The sequence below is a fragment of the Megachile rotundata genome, chromosome 14 (assembly GCF_050947335.1).
Source record: "Megachile rotundata isolate GNS110a chromosome 14, iyMegRotu1, whole genome shotgun sequence".
Lineage (NCBI taxonomy): Eukaryota > Metazoa > Arthropoda > Insecta > Hymenoptera > Megachilidae > Megachile > Megachile rotundata.
This window is the reverse complement of record NC_134996.1, coordinates 10,264,638-10,292,385: the sequence shown is the minus strand read 5'-3', so window position 1 is coordinate 10,292,385 and position 27,748 is coordinate 10,264,638. Positions and strand designations below refer to the sequence as shown.

The window sequence follows — 27,748 nt, the reverse complement described above, 5'->3', positions numbered from 1 at the left end:
CCCCGCAAAACAATAAAAAATTCCCAAGAACCATAAAAGGGTACATGACGTCACACCGCATCCCTATCGAATCGATGCAAAACACCCACCGCGAAGAATCGTGGGCGTGCAAAGCCCGCGACCGTGAGGTTGAAAGAAGCGGGCGTAGTAATGAACCAAAGAATAATCCGAAGCAGAAGATGCCCGCTCGACCAATCGCAGTCCGTTGGCGGGGGTTGTGCCATAAATGTCGCGTGGCGAGTAACGGAAACCCGCCGACAGGTCGGCGCCACTGTACCGACGTCCGGTATACTAGTCCACATTTTTGGCGGCAGCCGCCCAGTCTAAGGTCCAATCCCCGAACCGAACGGTCATCCGAAATACTTAGGTAAAAAATTACGAAAAAAAAAAGGAGATAATTCGCAAAAACTACCGAACATTCAAGTTCGAAACTCTTCGGCCATTTCTGAGCGCGGGTTCGAACTGAGATTTTTAGACAATCGTGAGTGCGAGTTTTCGAGGACGTATCAAGAGGGAAGATCAGAGGATCCTTGTATCACGTTCGCTATTGTATTTTGACTGTGTGTGCGATGGTGTGATAATAATTGGACGCTGCTTATCCTTCGGGTATATTTAGCGAAGGAATTCGCTCTTCCATTAACCTAGACAGCTGCTCCCAATTTCGATCTACGTTTCTGCTGTCGCGAGTATTTTTAGGACTAATTCGCGCTACTAACCGCTCTAGATTGGAGAGAGCAGACCTCCTTTCACTTATATCGTGTACTGTGATGCACCTTAACACGTATCAAAATTATCAAGTATCATTTGCAACGATCTAAAATATCTAACATTTAAAAAATGAACTATCTAACATTTTCCTAAAATCTTCACTTGTATCGTGTACCGATCATCAATCACCTTCAGCTATGACATATTGAAATTATTGGGTATGGACCATTTGCAAGGATCTAAAGTACCTAACATTTTAAAGATGAACTATCTAACATTTTCCTAAAATCTTCACTTGTATCGTGTACCGATCATGAATCACCTTTGGCTATGACATATTGAAATTTTTGGGTATGGACCATTTGCAAGAACCTAAAGTACCTAACATTTTAAAGATGAACTATCTAACATTTTTCTAAACCCTTCACTTATATCGTGAACGGATTTTTGTGCGTTCCGGAGGTGGATTATTAAATTCAAGAGCTAGCTTTATCGCAGGGTAGGCAGCGAAAGTGAGATGGAAACGATCGAATAATTTTGGGCAATATTTTAAAATATTTTTTATTAACGTCATCTAATATTCTGAAGCTTGAAAATATTTTGAAATGGTATTTGTATGTTTAAATAATTTTGTATATGTTTTGTATAGAGAATGAGTAAATAGATGGTCATTTAAATATGACAAGATCGTTTCAACCTCATTAATAAAAATAATAAAAATTCCTTGTGAACTGTATCCAATATTTGTATAATAATAATATGTGCATGAAACTAGTACCAGTTTTATATAACCACTTCACCTGAATCCTAATAACAGTGTTTGTCGTGTGGCAAAACTGACATTATTTCTGCAATAAAGAAATTTAAGTGCGATTCAAGAAGTCATAATTGACCCAGTTTCCGGTATTCGAATGTCAGTATTATATGCAATGAAGGCTTAACCCTTTCAAGGATTAATCATTTCAAGATCCTTTTCTGGATCTGCTATTATGCTAAATATTTAGTCATTAAATACTATGGACTTAATTACAATGAATATTATATATACTATAGAAGTATCCATTTAATCAGGGTTAATTACAAGGTTACCATGGGAGAGTTCATTTGGAACAAAAATTGTTATCCATACATAATTATATTTCTCAAACAATAAATAAATTAAAAGCTCTACGTAGTGCCATAACACATGACTTAAATTATTTTGAAAGACCACATGCTTCATACAAGTCAAAAACAAAACAAAATTTTACCAACACACAGCATATACCTAACCTAACTAGCACACAGCATTCACCAACACACAGAAATAATTCACAGAAACATGTTAACTTATGCAATAATTAATTCCTTGCTTTACATTACAATAACAATATTGCCTTACACTGCTGTCCACACATGAGAATTATTAAAATACTCCAAACATATGTCTCATATTTTCACCACTTAACCTTAAAATTACAACCCCTCCATATGCAAAATATTTTCCACATATGAACAATGTCTCTCAAAATTACAACAATAATTGAATATAATACATATTCATAATTCATTTCTTTATACCATTTCTACATAATAATACAAAAAATCGAAGGGTTAGATGATGCAAAGAAGTGACTTTTAAAAACACTGTGACCGAAAGAGTATAGTTACATCATCGCTCTCGTAACTCTGCAGTATTATTAAACGTGGTCACGAGACAGCCCGCATGAAACGTAAAGCTAACTGTTTTTTCTTTCGAAAAGTTTCGATCGATTTATGAGAAACACGAAACATGGTATACTTCTAAAATGAAATTCTAATTTCGTGGAAGAGCTCGTTCGCAATAGTTGGCGCGACTCGCTTCTCGGTTTCGCTTTGATCGCATACCAATTCGAGGCAGATCGACGGCCTGCCTCTGCTCGAAAGCTTTCGACGATTTCATTGTCGACGGTGAATATAGGTTTCTACTAAAAAGATGTGGTTGGGAGGAAATTTGGAAATTTGGAGGAATTTGGGGATTTCAAGGTTTAGGGGGTTGAAGGTGTGACATTTCGAGGATCAGGAAATTTGATGATTTCGCGATTTAAAAATTTTGGGGTTTGAAGGTTTGAGAGTTTGGAAATTTGAAGATTTGAAAATTTAGGGGTTTGAAAATTTTGGAATTTGAAAATTGGGGAATTTTATGATTTAGGGGTTTGAAGGTTTGAGACTTTGGAAATTTGAAGATTTGAAAATTTAGGGGTTTGAAAATTTTTGAATTTTATGATTCAGGGGTTTGAAGGTTTGAGACTTTGGAAATTTGAAAATTTAATGATTTGAAGATTTTTAAATTTAGGGGTTTGAAAATTTTGGAATTAAGAAATTTGGGAATTTGATAATTTAGGGGTTTGAAGGTTTGAGACTTTGGAAATTTGAAGATTTGAAAATTTAGGGGTTCGAAAATTTTGGAATTTTATGATTTAGGGGTTTGAAGGTTTGAGACTTTGGAAATTTGAAGATTTGAAAATTTAGGGGTTCGAAAATTTTGGAATTTTATGATTTAGGGGTTTGAAGGTTTGAGACTTTGGAAATTTGAAGATTTGAAAATTTAGGGGTTCGAAAATTTTGGAATTTTATGATTTAGGGGTTTGAAGGTTTAAGACTTTGGAAATTCGAAAATTTAATGATTTGAAGATTTTTAAATTTAGGGGTTTGAAAATTTTGGAATTAAAAAATTTGGGAATTTTATAATTTAGGGGTTTGAAGGTTTGAGACTTTGGAAATTTGAAGATTTGAAAATTTAGGGGTTTGAAAATTTTGGAATTTTATTATTTAGGGGTTTGAAGATTTGAGACTTTGGAAATTTGAAAATTTAATGATTTGAAGATTTTTAAATTTAGGGGTTTGAAAATTTTGGAATTTGAAAATTTGGGAATGTTATAATTTAAGGGTTTTAAGGTTTGAGACTTTGGAAATTTGCAAATTTAATGATTTGAAGATATTTAAATTTAGGGGTTTGAAAATTTAATTATTTGAAGATATTTAAATTTAAGGGTTTGAAAATTTTGGAATTTGAAAATTTGGGAATGTTATAATTTAAGGGTTTTAAGGTTTGAGACTTTGGAAATTTGAAAATTTAATGATTTGAAGATATTTAAATTTAGGGGTTTGAAAATTTAATGATTTGAAGATATTTAAATTTAGGGGTTTGAAGATTTGGAAATTTGATAATTTACGTGTTTGAAAATTTTTGACGTATGCTGTCGAGCCGGTGCCAATCACAATCAGGCGAATTGTTTATAATAATTGGCAGGGATTTGTTTGGCAGTTATATAACGCGACAGAAATAGTGAGGTGGCTTCGAGTGCCGCCAAGTCCGATGTAGTCTGTTATAGCCGCTCCCTTTTCTGTGGTTAAAACGCGAAACACTTTTTCGTCAGCGAACCAAGCGCCATCTCTTGTGATCTACATACCTCTGCTTACATCTCACATTATATATAAAATTGTGTATAAACAATTAATACTCTTAGACTGCTTTCAAGATTTTATTTCTTTATACACTAGTTCTTTAAACACAGCTTCCTTTCTTAGTATTAGAACGAAAAGTATAGGTGTAATAAGAACTGGGAGCTAGAAAAATTGTGAGAACAAGAAATTGATGAATGTTAAAAGGGAATTCAAAATGTTAAAAGGTAATTTGAAATATAAGTCAGAATGTTAATTAAAATTTAAACAATTAGCATTCTTTAGTTCCACAAATACAGAAAAGTGAAATTTTTATAGTGATAATATAGTACAAAGTTACGAATAGCTGAAGTGACACGGTCCAGATTACTCATTCTCTTAATATCAGAGAATACGTCACAAGTGCCAAGAGGCGCCGCTTGACAAGCTTAACTGCGCGTCTGACCGAATTAAGGCGTCACTACTTTCGGCCACATCCGACTAAATATAACGCCGCAAAAAGGCTAGCAGTGGTAAAACTTCGAATCAAAACAACTCTAATAAACTGATCTACGCTTTTCAATCTCTCTATGAAACTTCTTCATATAACATTTTAGTGGCAACAAAATATAATTTACTGAAACGAGAATATATTTCATGATTAATTTACTAAAATTATATATGGTCATTTATTAAAATAATATTGAGTACTGTCGTTTGTTTAGGGATATAATATTAACCATACACTTTATTGAGCAAAATAATACAAATTATTTTTGAAAAAATATTATGGACAGTACTTTGTTTATCAAGATAATATAAACTGTAATAAATTTTTTAAATAATATTACGTAGTGTAATTTAGTTACGAACTAGTATTAGGAACTACAATTTAGTGAGACAATATTATGAATTAATAACATAGAAGTATGTTAAAAAGTTAATAGACATGTCTGACCAGTGACTGATTCTCCTTAACATGTCTGACCAGTGGCTGGATCTCCTTAATAAGTCTGACCACTGCCTGGATCTCCTCAACATGTCTGAGCAGCGACTGTATCTCCTTGATATGTCTGACCAGTGACTGGATCTCCTTAATGAGTCTGATTAGTTATTGTACAATTCTACTTAACATGTCTGACCAGTGACGAGATCTCCTTAATATGTCTGACCAGTGACTGTATCTCCTTAATATGTCTGACCAGTGACTGGATCTCCTTAATAAGTCTGACTAGTTACTGACCACTTCTCCTTAACATGTCTGACCAGTGACTGGATCTCCTCGACGTGTCTGACCCATGACTGCATCTCCTCAATAAGTCTTGCTAGTTACTGTACAATTCTCCTTAACATGTCTGACCAGTGACTGGATCTTCTTAATATGTCTTACCAGTGACTGGATCTCCTCAACGTGTCTTACCAGTGACTGGATCTCCTCGACGTGTCTGACCCATGACTGTGTCTCCTTAATAAGTCTGACCTATGACTCAATCTCATTTATGACCAATGGTTGTCTGAATCTCCTTAATGAGTCTTGGTGACTATCTGAGTCCCCTCAGTGAGTCTTACCACTTTTCCTCAGTATATTTCACAAACGTATCTCCTTGAAATGTCTGATCAGTGTCTCAATCAACACATCTGACCAGTGACAGCTATTTTATATTTTGCATCAAATATAGAACTCCAAATTCTTCAACCAAAATGAATTCCTACGAGTATCAAATATCCCCACTGTCTCTACTTTGTGACATAGCATCACCAAAGATATTTTGGCAAGGAACAATGAAACAACAGGTGGTGGCACCTATCGCTATCGACTGTCGTCACCTATGACCCACGTGTCTGCCGGAAGGTCTGGCAATCGTCTCTCGATTATTCAATTCTTCTGCCATTTAAACGCGCGATGACGCGGTGAAAACTATGCTAACGTCCCACGACGTGGATCAAAAGCTATGCCGGTCGAGGCGTATTTCAGTTTTTGGACCTATGCCCCAGATGATTTTCTTGACCGTTCCGAGTCGATCGTATTTTTAGCAGGCATCTAGATTACACGCGAGTCCGGATGAACATCCTCGCTTTCTTGTTCCTATCTCCCCACCTTCTTGATACTCTATTTTTCCTTCGCGACAAAAATCGGACTCTTTAAAATTAAACGACGCGTCACGGACGGCAATGGCCTCGACATAAAATTATGACATCGTTCGGATTCCTTGTGATTCATCATTTTGTTATTGGAAGCGGAGGTGGACTCTCGATTTGATATATGTGATTTTTGGGTGCATTGAAATATAGGGATGTTAGTATAGAATAGAGGGATGAAATATAGAGCTGAATTTGATAAGTAAATGTACTCATGTTGAAATTATGAAATTAATCATGAATTAATACATTTCTAAATTTAGTCATAGTGGCAGAATATGATGTGTCAAATGTTAATTGTGATGACTATTAGAGTAATACCTGGTATGACTGTCAACTCTTCATACATATTTATATGCATAGCATCGTTAAATAACAATTGAGGTATTTGCAATGTTACATGTAGTCATGGACCTAGTACATAACTATTAAAATGACCATCAGATGATTGATAGTAGTCATGAGATAGTTGATCATCAAATACTAGGATGGCTGCTAAATAAGGGTCACAATGATCACCAAATTAACAATAGATGATGCTAGGACTATAACTCCTAGGATTAGGTGGTTGCATTCTAAATAGACCTAGCACTGTTTGGTGTTACATGCTAGATAGTCCTAGCACTACTTACTACCACATGGTAGATAGTCCTAGCTCTGTTTACTACCACATGGTAGAGAGGCCTAGCACTGTTTAGTACCATATGCTAGATAATTGCACTGTTTAGCACCACATGCTAGATATTCTTAAGCTTATTTAGCACCACATACTAGATAGTCCTAGCACTGTTTAGTACCACATGCTAGATAGTCCTAGCACTGTTTAGTACCACATACTAGATAGTCCTAGCACTATTTAGTACCACATGCTAGATAGTCTTAAGCTTATTTAGTACCACATGCTAGATAGTCCCAGCTCTGTTTAGTACCACATGCTAGATAGTCCTAGCACTATTTACTACCACATGCTACATAGTCTTAGCTCTGTTTACTACCACATGGTAGATAGTCCTAGCACTGTTTAGCACCACATGCTAGATAGTCTTAAGCTTATTTAGTACCACATGCTAGATAGACCTAGCACTGTCTACTACCACATGCTACATAGTCCTAGCACTATTTACTACCACATGCTACATAGTCCTATCAATCTTTGATACCACATACTATATAGTCCCACAATTATTCAAAACCAATTCAATAACAATTTCACACCTAACATTTAGCACCAGTTTAACGATCCTCAGAACCAGTCTAATAATTTCATTCTCATCCATCTCTCCAAAAGTACCCCTAATCCTAAACCATTCACCTGCCAAATATTCACCTAATTAAAAAATGAATTACAAGAACAGTCTTCAATACTCTCCGTGTAGAATGTAGGGCAAGTCTGAGTCACCCGACTCACTCGGTTGAACATGGAATTCCATGGACCCGAGGGTGACGTTCAATGGGTCATTATCGTCAAGGCGATGCGTCGAGCATAAAGTAGTCCATTCCAACGGGAGTTGGCGAAAATCGGTCAAAGTCAGACTCGTCGGCTATGCTGCCTTCGTGCACAGCTTGGATGTCCACCTGTTTCCGACTAAAAACGGACCGGGGCCCGGGCAGCCTAAATATAACGACCGCGAATCCGGGACTCTTACGTCACGATGCATCGTTTGCGACCACTTAGACTTTTTCTTATTTTCCCTTTTTGTCGTTGTAAGACACATAATTTAACTTAGTATGTGCTGATCAAAGTTATACTGTATTTTGGAGATTGATAAATATTCAAGGTATTTTGGAGGTTGATAAATAAGTGTTGCATGTAGTAATCTGAATCATGTACTTAGGACATTTTGTTAATTATAATGATAACAATAAAAAATTGCAAGAAGTAATTTATGTCATTGAGGATAAAGTTTATAAGTCAGAAGGGATTCAAAAAGAGATATTTTGTAATTAAGTAGCAATGAAAAATTGCAAGGAATAATTTACAAGGTATATATGTTTAGAAGTACTTTATAAGAGTTACTGTTTTAATTGTTTACTCAAGTTTTGTTATTGCAATTGAATTATGGAATAATAATGATTGAGAGGTTCATTTGAAAAACATTCATATGTGGATATATGGAAAATTGTTACCTGAAGTCATTATAAGAATATTTCAGATCTATGAGAAGTTTGTGTGTACTGCAAAGCGAACGCGCCATTTCAAATTTCCCGCGAAAACATTCACTTCTTGATGCAACACTCAGAGCCACCTGTAACCACGCATTCACATTACTCAGCTTCTCGTCGATTTCTAACAATAAATTCAATATTCTTTAAACAGATATAATGTTATCTAAACATAAATAATTGAATTATTAAAGAAAAATGAGGAAATATTTATACATCAGTAATAATTCATATATGTTTCTGTTCGAGAATAAATTACGATAACATTAGTGACTGACGACAACTGAAAAATAAAAATACAATTTAAAAAAACACTTTAAAAGTAGAAAATAATAAAAGTAAATAAAGATAGTTTAAAATAGAAGTTTAAAAGAGCAAGAATGGTATCGATCAAGTAGCAAATATTATTGCGGTAATTGTAAACGATCACTCGTCTAGAAATAAGCATTAATAGATGACGGGTCGATTTAGATCACGTACTCCAAATATATTCCCGATGACCTTCGGTCGATCTTGCCGGGAATGAAACAGGAATACGTGCGAAACAGCTTTCGGATGATCCAGGACGGTATGAAGTACGCGTAACTAAAATTAGAGACGATGTTGCGTCAAGAAAAAGAAAAGGCGATGCTCCTGTTTGTGTCGCGGCCGTCGATTGGCTGATCCAAGGAATGCCGGGACCAATAGCGGTACACGTAATACTATTTGGTATTCAACGTTACCGGCGCGATTTTCGCGTACGACGGCCAAATTCGAACTTCCTTAACTCATTCAGACGTTTTCATTGATATTTTATTTCACATCTACTTACTTCGAATTAATCGTCTATAATTACTATTAGCGTTATTATAGCTTCATTAACTATTTATTAAATATTCTATTATTATAGAGAGAGAAATAAAAATTGTTAAAAGCAAAATTATTTAGTTATTGTTTATGACATTGAAATAGGAAATTTCTAATATAGAAATTTAGAAAATTTAAATGTAGAAATTTAGAAAATTTAAATGTAGAAATTCCAAATTTTTAAATTCTGCAAATTTTTGAAATAAATTCTTGACTATCCATAAATTTTGAAATTTACAAAAATTGATAGAGTTAGAAATTTTAATTATTATGACAAGTTTTCTAACTTATAAGTTTAGAATTTAATAACGCGAATATTCGATAATTTATAAATTGAAAAATCTGTAGATTTGAACAGTTTAAATTTTAAATTTCGCGCCATTTTCGTGTACCTGCACTACGTTCTAATGATCCCAATTGTCCATCGTTATTATCCATTTTTTACAAGCTTATAAAGACTGTTATCATACAAGCTTTTAAAGCCTCTTATTATACAAGTTTTAAAAGACTGATGAACTCGACGAAATCCTTAGGTTATTTATGAACGAAACGAAAGCAATTTGGACTCACAGATACGTAATTGCAAAATCGCGTTTAGCGAGAATGATGAAGAAATCGACCGTGAAAAATGCAGAGGATATATTTAGACAACGACACGATGCCAACAAGCAGCTTAGCGAATTATCGACGATAATTCTCGTATTCTTAGACCGTTCACTCTGTCTGGTATTACGAAACGGAAAATTGTCGAATTCGTGCCATCGTACTCGCTTATTATAAACTACTCCAAACTTTATAAATAATAACGCTCTATAATCTATAATCTTGTAAATTCCACAAAATTATTTTTAAACAAACTACATGACAGCTTCGAATTTATTTTTTAAAGAATAATTTTTAGAAGAATATTAATAATTTTTAACAACTGCAGTATCTTGAATGAAATTATTTTTTATTAGTAAAAAGAAATGATCTTCCAAGGAAGGAGATGGTTTCAGACGTTTTCGAAAGCTTTCTACGAATCCATCTTCAAGTTTCGTTTACAACGGCCGCAAACAAAGGAACGAATTTCGCTCGATAATGGATTGCGGAAATGGGTTATCGTTTACAGAAGCAAGGTTAAAAAAGCACTTCCACGTTATAAATATAACGTTGCTTATGCAATCGATGTTACGCTATGCCTTCGGATTCCTGTTTGCGATGTTAACTTCCTGTAACCCTGTTCGAGCTCCCTTAAAACATAATTACTGTGCTTTGAATCTGTGAATGACAGGAAAAATTTTAATCAATGGATCTTCTCTCTGATACGGAATTAAACAGTTCGGGTTATTTCAGATAGAATATTTCGGTTTTGTTAAAATATTGATAAGATATTTCTAAAGATAAAAAGATAGTCACGTTGGATGCCTTGAAGATTGTTGAAATTGCAAAAATTTTAATACTGTTCTGTATTGTTTTATTATATTATAAAGTACAATATTGTTCAGTATGAAATTTACTTAATATAATATTGTTCATAGAGTTCTATAAATTTTTAACAATTGCAGTAACTTGAAAAAAAGATAGACAAGAATTGTAACAAAAGTGTCGATGATTGTCAACTCTGTAACTAAAATTCATGATAATTTAACTTGATGTTAAAATTGCAAAGTTATGAAAGATGGCATTCAACGTGTTAGGTTGATTGAACTGAAAATGATTGAAGTTCGATGTGGATTGTATTTGTTACAGCGAACGAGTGTGGTTAGCAGTTCAGTAGAGCGGCAAAATGGACGCGCGCTTCAGAAGCAATCTCGACATGATTGGGCGCAACGAGCCCATCACAAGGAAGGCCAAATTCTGGCAAAGTTACGTCCGAGCCTTGAAAGGTATTCCCAAAAATATCAATTCTTATGTCGTTTTAAATATACGCTAATAAAATCCATAACTTTCAAAGAAGGCCATATATTGAATACATTGGATAGAATACATAGGAAGGCCATATATGTATTGAATACACAGAATGGGATTATGAATAGATACATAAAAAAGGCCTTTCGCGTTTCATTATTATACATTTTTGTCAAGTAAAATCTTTTACTGGATCACCCTGTATATTAATCATTTGTGTTTGTGATGAAGCAGAGTAATAACTTTTTACTTTCTGTCAAAAGGCACCGATGACATCAGAGCTCCGGAACACACGCACAGACCCCGCAGTATTTTCCGCTCGGATTATCCTGAGCTGCATTCCTCGTGGCCTTTTGGAAAATCCATCTTTGAAAACCCACTCCACGCAGCTGATCGCATCAACCTTCCTGGATACAGGTATCTTTTCGTTTCAATATCGTACTCCCAGAAAATCCCATAAACTGATATATTTTTCTATATATACAGGCTGTCTCACAACTAGTGAGACACTAGTGAGACACTGGTTGTGAGACACCCTGTATATATATAATGATACGTATCCTATTAACCAACATTTTTATCTATATATACAGGCTGTCTCACAACTAGTGAAACACTAGTGAGACACTAGTTGTGAGACAGCCTGTATATATAGATAAAAATGACAGACACTAGTGAGACACTAGTTGTGAGACAGCCTGTATATATATAATGATACATATCCCATAACCAAACATATTTATCTATACATACAGGCTGTCTCACAACTAGTGAGACACTAGTGAGACACTAGTGAGACACTAGTTGTGAGACAGCCTGTATATATATAATGATACATATCCCATAACCAAACATATTTATCTATACATACAGGCTGTCTCACAACTAGTGAGACACTAGTGAGACACTAGTTATGAGACAGCCTGTATATATATAATGATACATATCCCATAACCTAACATATTTATCTATACATACAAGGTGTCTCACTAGTTGTCTCATTAGTTTTGAGACAGCCTGTACATATAAAATGATACATAGCCCATAACCTAACAAATTTATGTATGCACACAGGATGCTTCACTAGTTGTGAGGCACCCTGTATATATATAATGATACGTATCCCATAACCTAACATATTTATCTACACATACAGAGTGTCTCATTAGTTGTCTCACTAGTTGTGAGACACCCTGTATATATATAATGATACATTTGATACATATGATATATTATACATACATTCTATGTACATCATATTCCACAACAACCATGATGTCATATATGAAATGAAACATTTTTTAACAAATAGCTATTTTAATAACATTAAAAATTTGTCAAACATATTTCTATATTTGTCAAACAGATAACAGTCCTCTTTATACTTGCCTCATTCTTTTGGAAGTAAAATGAAGACAGTAAGGGGTGAAATATTTCTGTTCTCTTAAAACAGCTATATATTTTACAACAACCATTATATCATATATGAAATGAAACATTTTTTAACAAATAGCTATTTTAATAACATTAAAAATTTGTCAAACATATTTATATATTTGTCAAACAGATAATAGCCTTCTTTATACTTGCCTCATTTTTTTGGAAGTAAAATGAAGACAGTAAAGGGTGAAATATTTCTGTTCTCTTAAAATAGCTACAAGGAAACTTGTTTCTTAAAATCTTGGTTCTTAAAGCAGTCTTTAATAAACGATTTTGTACTAATTTTTCTTGTATCATTTTGTACTAATTGAAACATTGTATTTGAAGGTACCTGCCCGTCCACCGTGAGATCTACGGTTACTCACCTAGGCAGATCTACCCGCATCAATACAAACCTGTAGAACGCTTCACCCCCGGTACGTACTAAACTCAGCAAAAAGAGTGAACGACAAGAAACAGAGAATATCGAGAAAAGAATAATCGCGAAACGAAAAGAAACGAACAAGTTTGAATGCCTAACGTTGTACACACACTCGAACGTTCACGAACGAAAGATAGAGAGAATGAAAGCGAGAGAAAGAGAAGAATGAAAGTTCAAATAACGAAACGAGAAAAGGAAGCTAAAGTGAGATGAATGGAAAAAAATCTATGTACCGTTTAATTCTCAATAACCGTTCTCGGGGTTTATCATGTTGTTAATGTAATTGTTAAACCGGGTGCTTTTGGCTTCTGGCAGGGAGATACTGAACGACAGATATAAAGACAGAAGTGGAAAGGCAAAAAATCTGTCGATAAGGATTTATCTGAAATTATCCCTCCGGGTATTTCTCAGAAGCCAGAAACGCCGTTCGGAGGATCCGTCTCGTACCCCAAAGCCCTCCACCTTTGCCTGCACTCGTGACTAAAAAGAAAATAAAATAAAAAAAGAAAAAATGGGATGCTCCTGAGAACCTTGTTATTGTTATGTGTCATCCCCCGACGTGTGTAACGCGCCCTCGAAATATCGGGTCATGTTAATCGTCTCTTTATCTTCACACGAAAAATACACGTACACGAACACACAGCATATCATATATGTGTAATACTAATTGCTCTACTACACTTTGTATCTAAGTTATTATATATCGCTATATGAACATGCATCTACATCAAATATATAATATTATGGTTAAATCACTTGTCTGCGATTGGAACATTTTTTCTTCTTTCTTTTTATTTTTATTGAAATTTGTGTTTGGGGAATTCACTGATTCATTTAGGGGAATTGGCTCTATTGGCTTGAATTGGTTATTTGAAGTTCAACTTGAAATTAGATGAAATTCTTTTCTTTTATTAGGTGGATTTTTAGATTTGGGGGAATGTTTTTTAGGGAATTTTTTAGGGAATGAGTTTTTAGGTAGTTTTAGGTTGGTGTTAGTACTTGAGTTGTTGGAAAGTTTGGAGTTCTTTTTAAATTTTGAGTGGAAAGAAATTTTATATTTTGAGGATTTGTTAAATTTAATAGTAATTTGAAAATGTAGAATTTGTGAGAATTTTTATTAGAATTAGAATTAATTCTTTAGAGTTTTAACTTGTTATTATTTATTAGATTAAATTTAGGGATTAGAATTTTACTTGAACTCACAGAATTTTATTTAAATATTTTTCTTCAATTTTTACTTAAATTCTACTACTTCAATTGTTAGAACATAACCTAAAAATGTCTCTTTGTAAACTTTCAGAATTTTAGTTAAATATTTTATTTAAATTTTTACTTAAATTCTTCTTTTTGAATTGTTAGAGTTTAACCTAAAAATGTATCTTTGTAAACTTTCAGAATTTTAGTTAAATATTTTATTTAAATTTTTACTTAAATTCTTCTTCTTGAATTGTTAGAGTTTAACCTAAAAATGTCTCTTTATAAACTTTCAGAATTTTAGTTAAATATTTTATTTAAATTTTTACTTAAATTCTTCTTCTTGAATTGCTAGAACATAACCTAAAAATGTATCTCTTGAACTTTCACAATTTTACTTAAATATTTTACTTCAATTTTTACTTAAATTCTTCTTCTCGAAATGCTAGAACATAACCTAAAAATGTATCTCTTGAACTTTCACAATTTTACTTAAATAATTTACTACAATTTTTACTTAAATTCTTCTTCTCGAAATGCTAGAACATAACCTAAAAATGTATCTCTTGAACTTTCACAATTTTACTTAAATATTTTACTACAATTTTTACTTAAATTCTTCTTCTTGAATTGCTAGAAAATAACTTTAAAATGTATCTCTTGAACTTTCACAATTTTACTTAAATATTTTACTTCAATTTTTACTTAAATTCTTCTTCTTGAATTGCTAGAACATAACCTAAAAATGTATCTCTTGAACTTTCACAATTTTACTTAAATAATTTACTACAATTTTTACTTAAATTCTTCTTCTTAAATTAACCTAAAAATGTCTCCTTTACTTGAAGATAAAAAATATATCTTTTAGTTTAGGTGTTCTAAACTGAGCTTGTATTTTTAGAATTTTATAGAAATAGTTTTAGAATGTTGCAAGTTTAGCCTCGTAGTATATAAAAGTTTGTCCTCAGAGTTTAAAAGAATTTATTCAAAACTTGAGCTACTATTCAAAGCTCAATAAAGCTTTGAAGAGAATTTCGTCTAATTTTAAGACTAAGAAAAGCTCAAAGAATTGAAACATCGTTGGACGCCAAGGAAGAATGCACTCTCGTCCGCCGAACCGGCCATCATGGATCATCGATTCATCGCTCATCATCATCCTAACGTTTCTTCCACGCATCAGGAAAAAAATCATCATCCTCTGTCGCTGCACTGAGAATAAATCAACTTTGAGCCCCAGAACGCATGCAGCTCTGATTCTAATTTCTTTCCAGGCATTAAACCCGTCAAGTGGCTTTTACTCAATCGTATCATCGAAATGAGCGACGTTAGACGACGACAAATTGAACGAAACTGGCAACTTAAAGAGCGAAATACGCTTACGAGCCGAGTGCGACTTCGTCATTGCATACGAAGAGAAGACCACCCCTCTTTTTTCGATTAACGTCCATTAACTTCTTCATCGACCCTTTATTTTAATATCTTGAGCTTCAGAATACTAGGATACATTTTATAGGTGTTTTTTTTTATCGTTTAGGGGGCATGGGCACTTTTTGCCTGTGGAATTGCCCGGTGGTTGGGTTTGAGTGAATATTCGAGGTGACTGTTGGTTTTTTTGAGGTGAATGTTGGGTTTTTGGTTTGGGGAGGTGTTATGGGAGTAATGTGGTGGGGGATTTGATTGTGGAATGAGTTTTCACTGATTTATAGGGCTTAGAAATTTGCCCCAAAGTCGATGAGGGACAAGAATTTTTTTTTCAAACAATTTGCTTTTAAAAATATTTTTGTTACTTTTGAAGTTGTTTTGATACTCTTGAAGTTTGAAGATAATCCCAGAGGCATTCAAAGTATTTTATAAATCCCGAAAATTTACAATTTTGAAATTGCAGTCTCAAAATTAAAAAACCACAAATTTCTAAAATTTTGAAGCCTCACAGAAGTTTCAACATTTTCAAATCCAAAGATACAAAATATCAATAATTCTAAAATTACAAGACCCTAAAATGTAAAAATTCAAAGTTTTCAAACTTCTCAAATTCCTAAATTAGGAATCTGAAAAATCCTCAAGTTTGAAAATTCTAAAATGTTCAAGTCTTCAAAAATGACTGAATATTAAAATTCTAAAATTGCAAAATCTTCAGGTCCCCAAATTCTAGTTCTAGTTTAGTGTCCATGCCCATAGGCAAATACTTTGTAGCTTTTTAACGACTTTGTTTGAGTGGGAGGAGTTAAAGCTCAAGGTATTAATTGTGATATTAGACAATTAATTGCTGATAGATAATTAACCAGTTACTCCAATGCTATACGATTATAGTATTTTTTATACATATATGCTGCTCAAAATAATTAAACCTAGAAGAAACCTAAGACGAATATAAAAATGCAAACTATGTAACAAGAACTATCATTCAATTTTGAGCAGTGTACACTAACAATAATTTTAACCAAAGATATGAGATCAAAAAGAAAAATTTCATACTTCAAAATTTTTCTCCATTTACTCAAATTACAAAATTAAATTAAATCTGAAGGTTCTAAATTCTGTAGATGAATCATTAAATAGTGCAATTATTTAAATATTGAAACCTTATAAAAATTAAGTTACCGAATTAAAAAAAGAATAATAAAAAATTGAAAGATCCAGCACCAGTTGGTTAAATAATAATGGATCTCATACTTTTGCTTCAGTATAACACAAGTATTCACAAGTATACAGTCATTCAAAAACTTAAACCTAACATCCAAAGCTTATGGCTAACAAGAATCTACTAAAACAGTCATACACACAAAAAGAACAAAAATATTCTCTCAATCGATGTGACGATCGTCGAGAGAACGGAACTACGGAAAATGGAAGCTTGGAAGCCATCTTGAAACAGTGGCCAACGGATCTGCTTGTCTAAGGCACTAGAAAGCTGCTGTACACTGTATACAACAAAATTTTTGCAATAAAAAATCGATAGCTGTGAGGAACATTTTTTCCGACAATTTTTACGCGTTTTATTTTCGCGAGATTTTTGCGTTTTGAGGAAAAACAATTTGTTCCGCGGACGAATGATTCAGAAGACGTTAACTCTTGCAGCTGAGGTGGAGGTCGCAGTTTGAAAATGGATCTAAAAAATAATAGAGGGAGGACAACGTGACTGAGCTTGAGAATGATTGTAGTTGAAGATTACCAAGTTTATAGTAGTGGCGTTTATACGAAGAAATATAAAAGGATACTCTGTATATGGCCGCCAAACTTGAAAAAGCTGGAAATTTTCTCTCGACGCTTTCGCGTTCTAATTTTTAATGATTTTTTACGTCGTTCCTTGTCTTGGTATTTCTTTTTTTTTAGCTTCAGGGTGAATCACGTGTTTCATTAAATTTTATTAATAGGGTATTCAATTTTTTTCAAATGGTATGGAGACTTTCAAGGTTTTATAGTTTTTGTATACCATTTTTTAATGCAAGGTTTTATAAAGCATTTTTATTTATTTATTTGTGAATTACATTTTTAAAGTGAACATGAAATTAATTACATATATTGTCCATTTGATGAGTTAGGTAAATGCTAAAAATAAACTGACATGTTCAACCTAACCTAACATGTTCAATCCCAGAACAGCTGATAAAAGCAAAGCCTTGAGTATAATATTACTCTACTGATTCCAACCATGTTCACACACAGTATCTGTTATTTTTTAAAGAAAAAATTTAATTAACTGTGACTCACCCTATATTTACAAATTATTTCAAGAGAAAAGGTTAATTTATTTCATGGAAGACGAGGACGACGTATAGCAAACAGATAATCAACATTAATCACAAAATGGATAATACACGCTCTAATCCGCACGCGTGTCCGAGTATTATTTTTCCGACTAACAAGCGGCAATTAATTACAACCAGATCCAACAAAAATTTCTATCTTTTTCAGGAGATGGCATGTAAGTTTTTTTTTCTGTTTCTCCCTTGAACCAACCTTGTCCCGTAAAAACTCTGAGCTTAAATAATATACCCCCCAATTATGCGTAATTCTTTCCTTCGAACCTTTCTGTAGTATAATTAATATATAATACAAACACCAGAAGACAAGTAGTTGGAAGTTGCAATGACGGATCGTTTATAGTCGCGTTTATTCGTGGGAAAGAAATTTGTATTCGCCACTTGGTGGACGAGTTTGTTCTCTTTGCACTCGTATGTGATTTTTTTCTGGTTTTCTGGTTTTTTGATGAGTGAATGAATATTCACAGAGATAAATTATTGCGTAGTTTATAATTATTGATAATTAGTAATATAATACAGCCTTGAACGGTGAGTCATTGAAGATAATAGAACTTGATATGGCGGCCATTTTGTTATATAGAAGGTGGTGGCCATTTTGTTACGTAGAGAATATGGCGGGAATTTTGAAATATTTAGAGATAAATATGTAAAAATAAGAAGGGTAGTATTAGAGATTATACTGATTAGACAGATCGTCTTTAATTTAAATATAAAAATGTACAATATTTTTCAAATATGTTGTGGGTCAATCTGAATTCAATTTAAAGTAAAATTTCAAGCCTCTAACTTCATTTTCAAATTATTCTCTCACAGTTTATCCAATACGAAAAATTTAGTTTTAAAAGTTTTAGTGTTTGAAATTCTAAATTTATGTTATGTCTCATCATTCGAGGGTGAAATGTCTCCACCAAAATTTGTTATAAAATGTTCAAATTACGAGTGCAAGGAATTAAAGTGATTCGTAGTTTAAGCTCAATTCTAACCCGTCAATTGAAGCACAAAAAATTGAACAAAAAAAAGATTGCATCGTTAAAAAACAGTCGATGCACTTTACATTAAAGTGCATTAAAGCAAAATATTAAAGTTTTCTAATAAAAAATTATGAATTTTGAAAGAAACAGTTGACGGGTTGCTCTCGATTCTTTTTTCGCAAAAGCAGCTTTTTTCCTCTCCATCGGGAGTACGATTTTTTGCAGGCGATTTTTTATCCTCCCACAAGGTTAGTATGCTTTTTCACGTTACGTGGCGTCGTGTTATTTTTTGTGAGAGAGAGAACAATTTTTCCAACATTTTTTTTCTCTTCTAGAAGGAAAGAATCGTGAGCTTGAACGCTCTGTATCGAGTAGGAGGAACACGCACGGCTTCAAAATCACACGAAACAAGGACAGAACCCTTGTCGAACCTAACACACTCGCAGTTCCCACTAGTTCACCCTCGCACAATCTTCTAAATATTCTTTTTCTTTTGTTTTACATATCGAGTGTAAGAAATCAACAGTGTCTTACAACTAGTAGGTCCCTGAAATGGGAGGTAGCTGACATGATTCTGAATAAGATGTCCCTTTGCAAAAATGGGGTTTGAAGCTCCGTTTTTGAATTATTAAGGAAAAACACGGACCAATCAGAGCGTGAGGATTACGCATGCGCAGACGCGAGAGCGACAGCTTCGAGCTAGCGGCTGAGCGCGTGGTACTTACCACGCGTTGTATTTACCACGCACTGTATTTACCACGCGTTCTTTACCACGTACTGCACTTACCACGCGTTGTATTTACCACGTGCTGCACTTACCACGCGTTGCTTACCACGTGCTGCACCTACCAAGCGTTATATTTACCACGCGTTGTATTTACCACGCATTGTATTTACCACGCGTTCTTTACCACGCATTGTATTTACCACGCGTTGTATTTACCACGCATTGAATTTACCACACGTTGCTTACCACGTGCTGCACCTACCACGCTTTGTATTGACCACGCATTATATTTACCACGCGTTGTATTTACCACGCATTGAATTTATCACGCGTTGCTTACCGCGTGCTGCACCTACCACGCATAGTACTTGCCACGTCTTGTATTTACCACGCGTTACATTCACCACGCATTGATTTCTTACGCGTTGCACTCACCAAGCGTTGAATATACTATACATTGCATTTACTGCGCATACATAATTCAAAAACGAAGCTTCAAACCCCATTTTTGCGAAGAGAAATCTTATTCAGAATCACGTCTACTCCTCATTTCAAAGACCTACTACTTGTAAGACACACTGTAGGCACTGTAAATTAAATATGAAGCATCACTACATGATAACATTGCAGAAAGATTTGAACAAAGTTTCTTACACTCTTCAAATTTTTTATTAAAAACGTCCATGAATGTAGCATGAACAGCCTCGAATTAATGGAAACGTAGTAATTAACATAGAGAGATATTTTTCCTCGCGAGATAGTCGCTTAAGCTAACAAGCTAAAATAGAGAAAATGGAGCGCAAAAAAATATGATAATACATTTCGGCCAGATTCGGGGTGAAATGAAACCGATGGTACGCACGGTTTTCACGATTAGGTGTCGTAATTATTCATTTAGATTGATCGTTGCATACACATTAAACGATTCATCGACAAATGACAAACGGAGAAGAAGAATCTCGAGCCTCTTCATAGATTAGTGTTTTTCAATGTGGACTTGTTATTTTTCTACTTTTTGTTTTTTTGTTATAGTATATATGTTGACGCTTTTGTTGTTAAAAATTAGCGATAATTTATGTTAAATTTTTTAAATAGTGAACTTTGAAGTTTTAAACTTGTACAATGCTGAATTCTACAAAATTATATAAATAATACAAATTTATTTTAATAATTAAAATACTATTTCAATTATTGTACTTTTTTTTAACTCAAAAGCGTCAAAGAGCTGATACAAAAAGAATCGAGTCTGATACAAAATATCCGACACGATTCTTATCTGAAATAATAAAACTTCAAATCAGAGAAGTATCTTTTACAGTTCAACAAATCAAGTAAAATTATCTGTATCTTCAGTGATTTGTTTATGGACAAAAAGATGCTTGGTATGATTTGAGTGTTGTTTGTTTAAAAATACAATTTTGCATTCCTGCACGGATCGATTGAAATAACAAATACTAAAGCACTAGTATTTGTTAGCAATTTAATTATAGAATAGTATCTCTGTGTATTTGACGGTAAAACATTTATTTCGTTTGAAATATTTAAGATGACATGTGTGATCATATGTGAAGCTCTCACGTGTGTAAATCACATATGTGACAGCAAACACCAACTCAGAAATGTAGTCTTAACTTAAATATGTTACATTTCTAACACACTTGTCAATCAAAATGGCAATTGATCAGAAAACTTCACAGATCACATATGTGAACCTCTCACATGTGTAAATCACATATGTGACAACATACACCAACTCGTCAAACTTCAGAAACGAAATAGTCTCAATCTAAATATGTTACATTTATATCTCACTTGTCTATCAAGATGTCAATTGACCAGAAAATGAAACCACATAGCATCACATATGTGAATCTCTCATATGTGTAAATTACATACATATGTGAACCTCTCACAAAAAACACTAATTCATCAAATTTCAAAAATGAAATACTCTCAATCTAAATACGTTACATTTATATCTCACTTGTCTATCAAAATGTCAATTGACCAGAAAATGAAACCACATAGCATCACATATGTGAATCTCTCATATGTGTAAATTACATACATATGTGAACCTCTCTCAAGAAACACTAATTCATCAAATTTCAAAAATGAAATACTCTCAATCTAAACACGTTACATTTATATTTCACAGTCTACCTTGTCAATGAAAGAACCACATATGAATCTCACACACGTACATCACATATGTGAACAGCAATTTCTCAAAACACAAAACCTTGATTTAAATATATTTTGTATCAAATCATCTATACCTTAACAATGAATCACAGAACATAATCGGAGATCAACCAGATACACAGAACACAATAAATTTCGAAAGATGTTGATAACTGTCGACAGCTTAATTTAAAGCATCCTCTAATTATTTCGAGCATCGCAAGCTGGTATTCACAGAGCGATCCGACAGGAATGCAATTTTCATTGCCACGAATTTTTGTTTCATTGCCATAAATGTATCACGATACAGCGAAACCGTTCGACCCTGAGAAAGCTTGGACCGACCATCTGAACCGCTTGGCAGACATCGACAGGCTGTATCCGAGCAAAACTCCTTTGCTCGCTCGGCATATAAGCCCTCCGCTCAGTACGAAACGATTGTTCGACATCCACGGTGAGTTCTCGTTGGTACTCCTTTGTCTCTTACTGTTAGTAACACTTAGTGATAGTAACACTTTGACAGTTGGGTTAGTAGTCTAACACTTTGGTGAAGTAACTTTGTTAGTGAAGTAAGTTTGCTTAGGTGAAGGTAGCTTCAGTTAGTGAGAAGACTGTGGACTTTGAAAGCAAATCACTTTACTTTGAAAACAAATAATTTTATCAAAATATAAGAATAAATTACTTTACTTTGATAAGAAATAACTTTAAGAATAAATGACTTTACTTGAACAACAAATAATTTTAACAATAAATGATTTTACTTTGACAACAAATAACTTTAACAATAAATGACTTAACTTTGACTCTTTAACAAATAACGTTAACAATAAATGATTTTACTTTGACAACAAATAACTTTAACAATAAATGACTTAACTTTGACTCTTTAACAAATAACGTTAACAATAAATGACTTAACGTTGACAACAAATAGCTTTAACAATAAATAGCTTCAGAAACAAACTACTTCACAAGGAAATAGATTTAATACCTATTACTATTGATTACATTTATTATACTGTTACTATTCATACTTAAAGATAATTTATTATAACTGGAGTTGGAATAATTTGACAAGCACTATCAATTTTGAAACATTCAGTAACGTAAAACATTTAGAAACATTCAATAACTTGAAACATTTAGAAACATTTAGTAGAAATTATTTGAAACATTTGATGTGACACTGAGTCCCTTACTGAGGCTATGGCGGCCATATTGGTTTTCTAGCACTCTGGACATACTTTAATATTTAGCAAGGTTTATAAATTAGTTGTAGTTTGAAAAATTGGAAAAAATTGTAAGAATTATAAGAGATAGTCAAAGTGTTTTACAATGAACCTCAAAGTACTCTCTAGTGAATAATAAATCTAGTCGATTGTGACAAAGTCAGTGCTGTTTGACCACAGTGAAAATGACTGGTGTTGACAAGAATTATAGTGCTAAAAATTAGTAAAATTAAAAATGAATTTCGTAGTGTCACTTATCAGTGCTAAAAGTATTAAATAAGTAGCCTATTTAATTAAGGAATAATTCCTTAGTAATTGAACTAAAGTTATACATAGAAGTTATATTCATACAATGTTTTAGAAAATTAAAATAATATGAATGCAAAGTAGAATAGTATGGTATAATAATAATATGTGATGAATGTAAAATAATATGGTATAAAAATAATATGTGACAAATGTAAAATAGTATGATATAATAATATGTGATGAATGTAAAGTAACATGGTATAATAATATGTGATGAATTTAAAGTAATATGGTATAAAGATAATATGTGACAAATGTAAAATAGTATGATATAATAATATGTGATGAATGTAAAGTAACATGGTATAATAATATGTGATGAATATAAAGTAATATGGTATAATAATAATAATATGTGATGAATGTAAAAGAACATGGTATAATAATATGTGATGAATGTAAAGTAACATGGTATAATAATAATAATATGTGATGAATGCAAAGTAACATGGTATAACAATATGTGATGAATATAAAATAATATGGTATAAAAATAATATGTGACAAATGTAAAATAGTATGATATAATAATAATATGTAATAAATGTAAAATAATATGGTATAATAATAATAAACAGTGAATATAAAATAGAATTCTTAATATGTAGGTAATTTGCTGAACGACTGGGACTACTTACCTACCCTGCTACGTAGAAAACCGCTGTTCGACCTTCTGGAACCATCACCCATGGCACCCGTCAGTGCTTTCACCAGAGACCCATGGTGGTACCCAGCCTTTGCTCCTTATATTCCGAGCTATGCTCAAAGGAGCACCCCGTTCTACCTGAGGGACAGTTATCTTAGCCCTGTGAAACGTAGCTATCTATGGAGCCGACATCCCATCAGGCCTTTCGGTATGTAACCCTTTTTCATTATCCGCCATCACTTATACTTCATTAGAAAATATCTGATTATTCTCTGTCTGAAAATATGAAAACGCGTTTAAAATTTTTAATCAAAAGAATGAGCGCTTTAAAAATTTGTACAAAAAAATGAAAACTGACATTTGGAATTTTTATTTATCATAAAACTCTTAAAAAAAACCTTGATTATAAAATAATTATAACTTCTGTAGGATTTCAATGTCAAAATGCGTTACAATATCATGTACTTGAAACTTCACAATTATTTTGAGATCTTCCTCGAACGATTACATAATAACAACCGATGAAATTATATTTGGCATTGTTTATAGTTTGGCTGAAGCACAGGTATTGTTTCTTTAAACGATGTTAAAAACTTGACACGGCTCGTAACAGAGACATGATACTCAACTTCCTTCTGCCAAGTATTTCTTCCTCTTGGCAGCCTATCGTTAAACAATTAATTGGCTATCTTTATTTATAATTATTGTTTGTCTCTTGGTAGCCAGACAGAGAAATTGAATTCTATAAATACACTTTGTAATTTATTTTACTGTGGCAAGTTTTGTTACTTTGTAATGTTAGTTGGAGAGTTTGTATAATTTTGCAATAATTTCAGTTGGAGAGATTGTATAATTTATTTTATTTTATTAAGTTAGAAATTTTTTGTGTAATTTATTTTGTATTATTAAGTTAGACATTTTTTGTATAATTTATTTTACAATATTAGTTGGAAATTTTGTATAATTTATTTTGTATTGTTAGTTGCAAATTTTGTATAATTAATTTTGCATCATTAAGTTAGAAATTTTTTCTATAATTTATCTTGCAATATTAGTTGGAAATTTTGTATAATTTATTTTGTATTATTAGTGGGAAATTTTGTACAATTTATTTTGCATCATTAAATTAGAAATTTTTTGTATAATTTATCTTGCAATATTAGTTGGAAATTTTGTATAATTTATTTTGTATTATTAGTGGGAAACTTTGTACAATTTATTTTGCATCATTAAATTAGAAATTTTTTGTATAATTTATCTTGCAATATTAGTTGGAAATTTTGTATAATTTATTTTGTATTATTAGTTAGAAATTTTGTACAATTTATTTTGCATCATTAAGTTAGAAATTTTTTGTATAATTTATCTTGCAATATTAGTTGGAAATTTTGTATAATTTATTTTGTATTATTAGTTGGAAATTTTATATAATTAATTTTGCACCATTAAGTTAAAAATTTTTTGTATAATTTATCTTGCAATATTAGTTGAAAATTTTGTATAATTTATTTTGTATTATTAGTTGGAAATTTTATATAATTTATTTTGCATCATTAAGTTAAAAATTTTTTGTATAATTTATCTTGCAATATTAGTTGAAAATTTTGTATAATTTATTTTGCAATATTAGTTGCAAAGTTTGTACAATTTATTTTGTACAATTAGTTAAAAATTTCCTATATAATTTATCAGTCATATGTTACATAAAACCAAAGTCATAAACACATAACAAAAAATAAAAATGGAGGAACATCTCAAAATAGTAACGCAATAAAACAAATTACAAATTACTCAAATATTCTTGCATTTACCAAAATAAATATCTCCGTACATAAATACCTATGTTCATTGATAAACTGTAAACGAGCTCAGATCGATAAAGCAATTTATATAAAATTCTGAAGTGCCGCTTCCGGTGACTGAAATATCGCCATAATGTCAAAGGATTAACTTTAATACCTTTCTTCGATAACAGCTCAACCATCGACCGCAATTTCCAAGAAAAAAAAACCACTCTTAAAAGATTTTCAAAAGAAAGTTTACAATCACTAATAACTATTTATAAATCTTAAATACTTAATTAAATAGCTGAATATTTAATTACGTCTGAAGTAAACAACGAAAATCTGATTTGCAACTTTAACCTGGGTCAATAACTTCAATGACAATGTCGCTGACATTGCGGTTGTTTACTCTGACTAGGCTTCAGAAGCCCTTTATTTACCAGATAATCTCACCACTTTATCAAGAGAGATCAAACCAAACCTCGCTAAAATTCGCACAGCAAATGAACCCAAATGTCTTATATTTCAGGGTCGTTATACTACTATTATTCGAAGCCAGTTCCACGATTTCACTTTACCCGCCCATGGTACAATAAACGTACCACATATTAAGAAAGAAAAGTGAGCGATAAAAATTGTGATAAAATGTGGTCAAGTGTTTTTGCACCCTTTCCTCATGTGAACAAAATAATCACCGGAGAGACGATCACGTTACGATAATTGACCGCTGTATATATCTCCGTCTACGACCACATTAACACGCAACTAAACGTCACAAACATTAATTCAAAATAGAAAAGAAAAAAATAGAAACATACACAGCCCGTGTTACGTCGGCTGTTAAAAAGAAATCGACCTTTTTAACCGTGTCATCGTAAACGTTAATCAATTACGTGATCATCTAATTAAGAGAACAATTATCAAACACAGTTGTCATTTTGTACGTGACTTACGTGCCTGGATTTAAACGCCCCCTCTAATAGGTTTTTATTTATTTGGAATCTCCTCTATGTACATACATTTCATTCCACTAATACATATGTATATATTGTGTACACATCTGAAAGGAAAATCGAGCTGCATCATGCAAACACTTCTGCGGCCATTTTGTTTCTAACGGTCGAATTATATTAGTTTGTGTTTGCTGATAATGGTCGAATTTAACACGAGCTTTAGATGTGAAGATATCGGGGACCTGTCCTTCTTTCAAAAATGTCCTTGTGTCACTGTCACTCTAAGCTTCGAGAATTCTGCAGAAACTCCATCTTTAATTACTTGAAAATTTCATAGTTCGAGAATTTGCTGAACTTTAAGTTTCCTAAATGCAAACTTTTCTAAATTGGAAAATTTGAAAATCTAGTAAGTAGATTTTGGAAATTTACAAAGTTGAAAATTTTGAAGACTAGAATAAAGAATGAAAAAATTGTAAAGCTACTGTAAAATTTGCAAATATAAAAATTGCAAAATTTGCAAATATAAAAATGGTAAAATTTGCAAATATAAAAATTGCAAAATTCATAAATGTAAAAATGTGAAAATAGTAAAATTGATAAATGTAAAAATTGTAAACGCGAATGAGAATTCTCGAAGCTATAGCCTATTTATTTGAGCTAATCGATGACTCTTTTTTGCAGCCGCCTACTGATGACCGTGTCACCCAGCATGGAACGCGTGATACGAAAAAAACCGATGAAAAAATAAAGCCACGAAAAAAAAGAAATGAAAGAATATTTGCAACGTATCCCAAGCAATTATTCGATACCTATTGTCTGATTATATTTCTCGCAGCGCGTATCATCGTCCACGGAGTTCTATTTATTAACAATGTTTCTCGTCACCATGGTTTATTGTACTGTTCGTTCGTTCTGTCTACGAATAAAATAAACACTGCCCAAATTTTACTACAAGATGTTTTTCTTTTTAACTGAAAA

General features: G+C 32.6%; 1 protein-coding gene across 3 annotated transcripts; it reads left to right on the top strand.

Annotated features, from left to right (window-relative positions):
* Positions 1–208: 208 nt before the first annotated feature.
* Mf (myofilin) lies at positions 209–27,718 on the top strand. 3 transcript variants are annotated; one of them, XM_012284823.2, is made up of 8 exons: positions 209–367; positions 10,990–11,126; positions 11,412–11,565; positions 12,916–13,004; positions 22,160–22,303; positions 23,996–24,241; positions 26,347–26,438; positions 27,452–27,718. In XM_012284823.2, the coding sequence occupies exons 2-7, from the start codon at positions 11,027–11,029 to the stop codon at positions 26,427–26,429; spliced, it is 816 nt and encodes a 271-aa protein (XP_012140213.1). In that variant the 5' UTR covers positions 209–367; positions 10,990–11,026; the 3' UTR covers positions 26,430–26,438; positions 27,452–27,718. The 3 variants fall into 3 exon arrangements, with proteins under 3 accessions (XP_012140213.1, XP_012140224.1, XP_012140218.1); XM_012284828.2 differs by lacking the exon at positions 209–367 and adding an exon at positions 460–481; XM_012284834.2 differs by lacking the exon at positions 26,347–26,438.
* Positions 27,719–27,748: the final 30 nt, after the last annotated feature.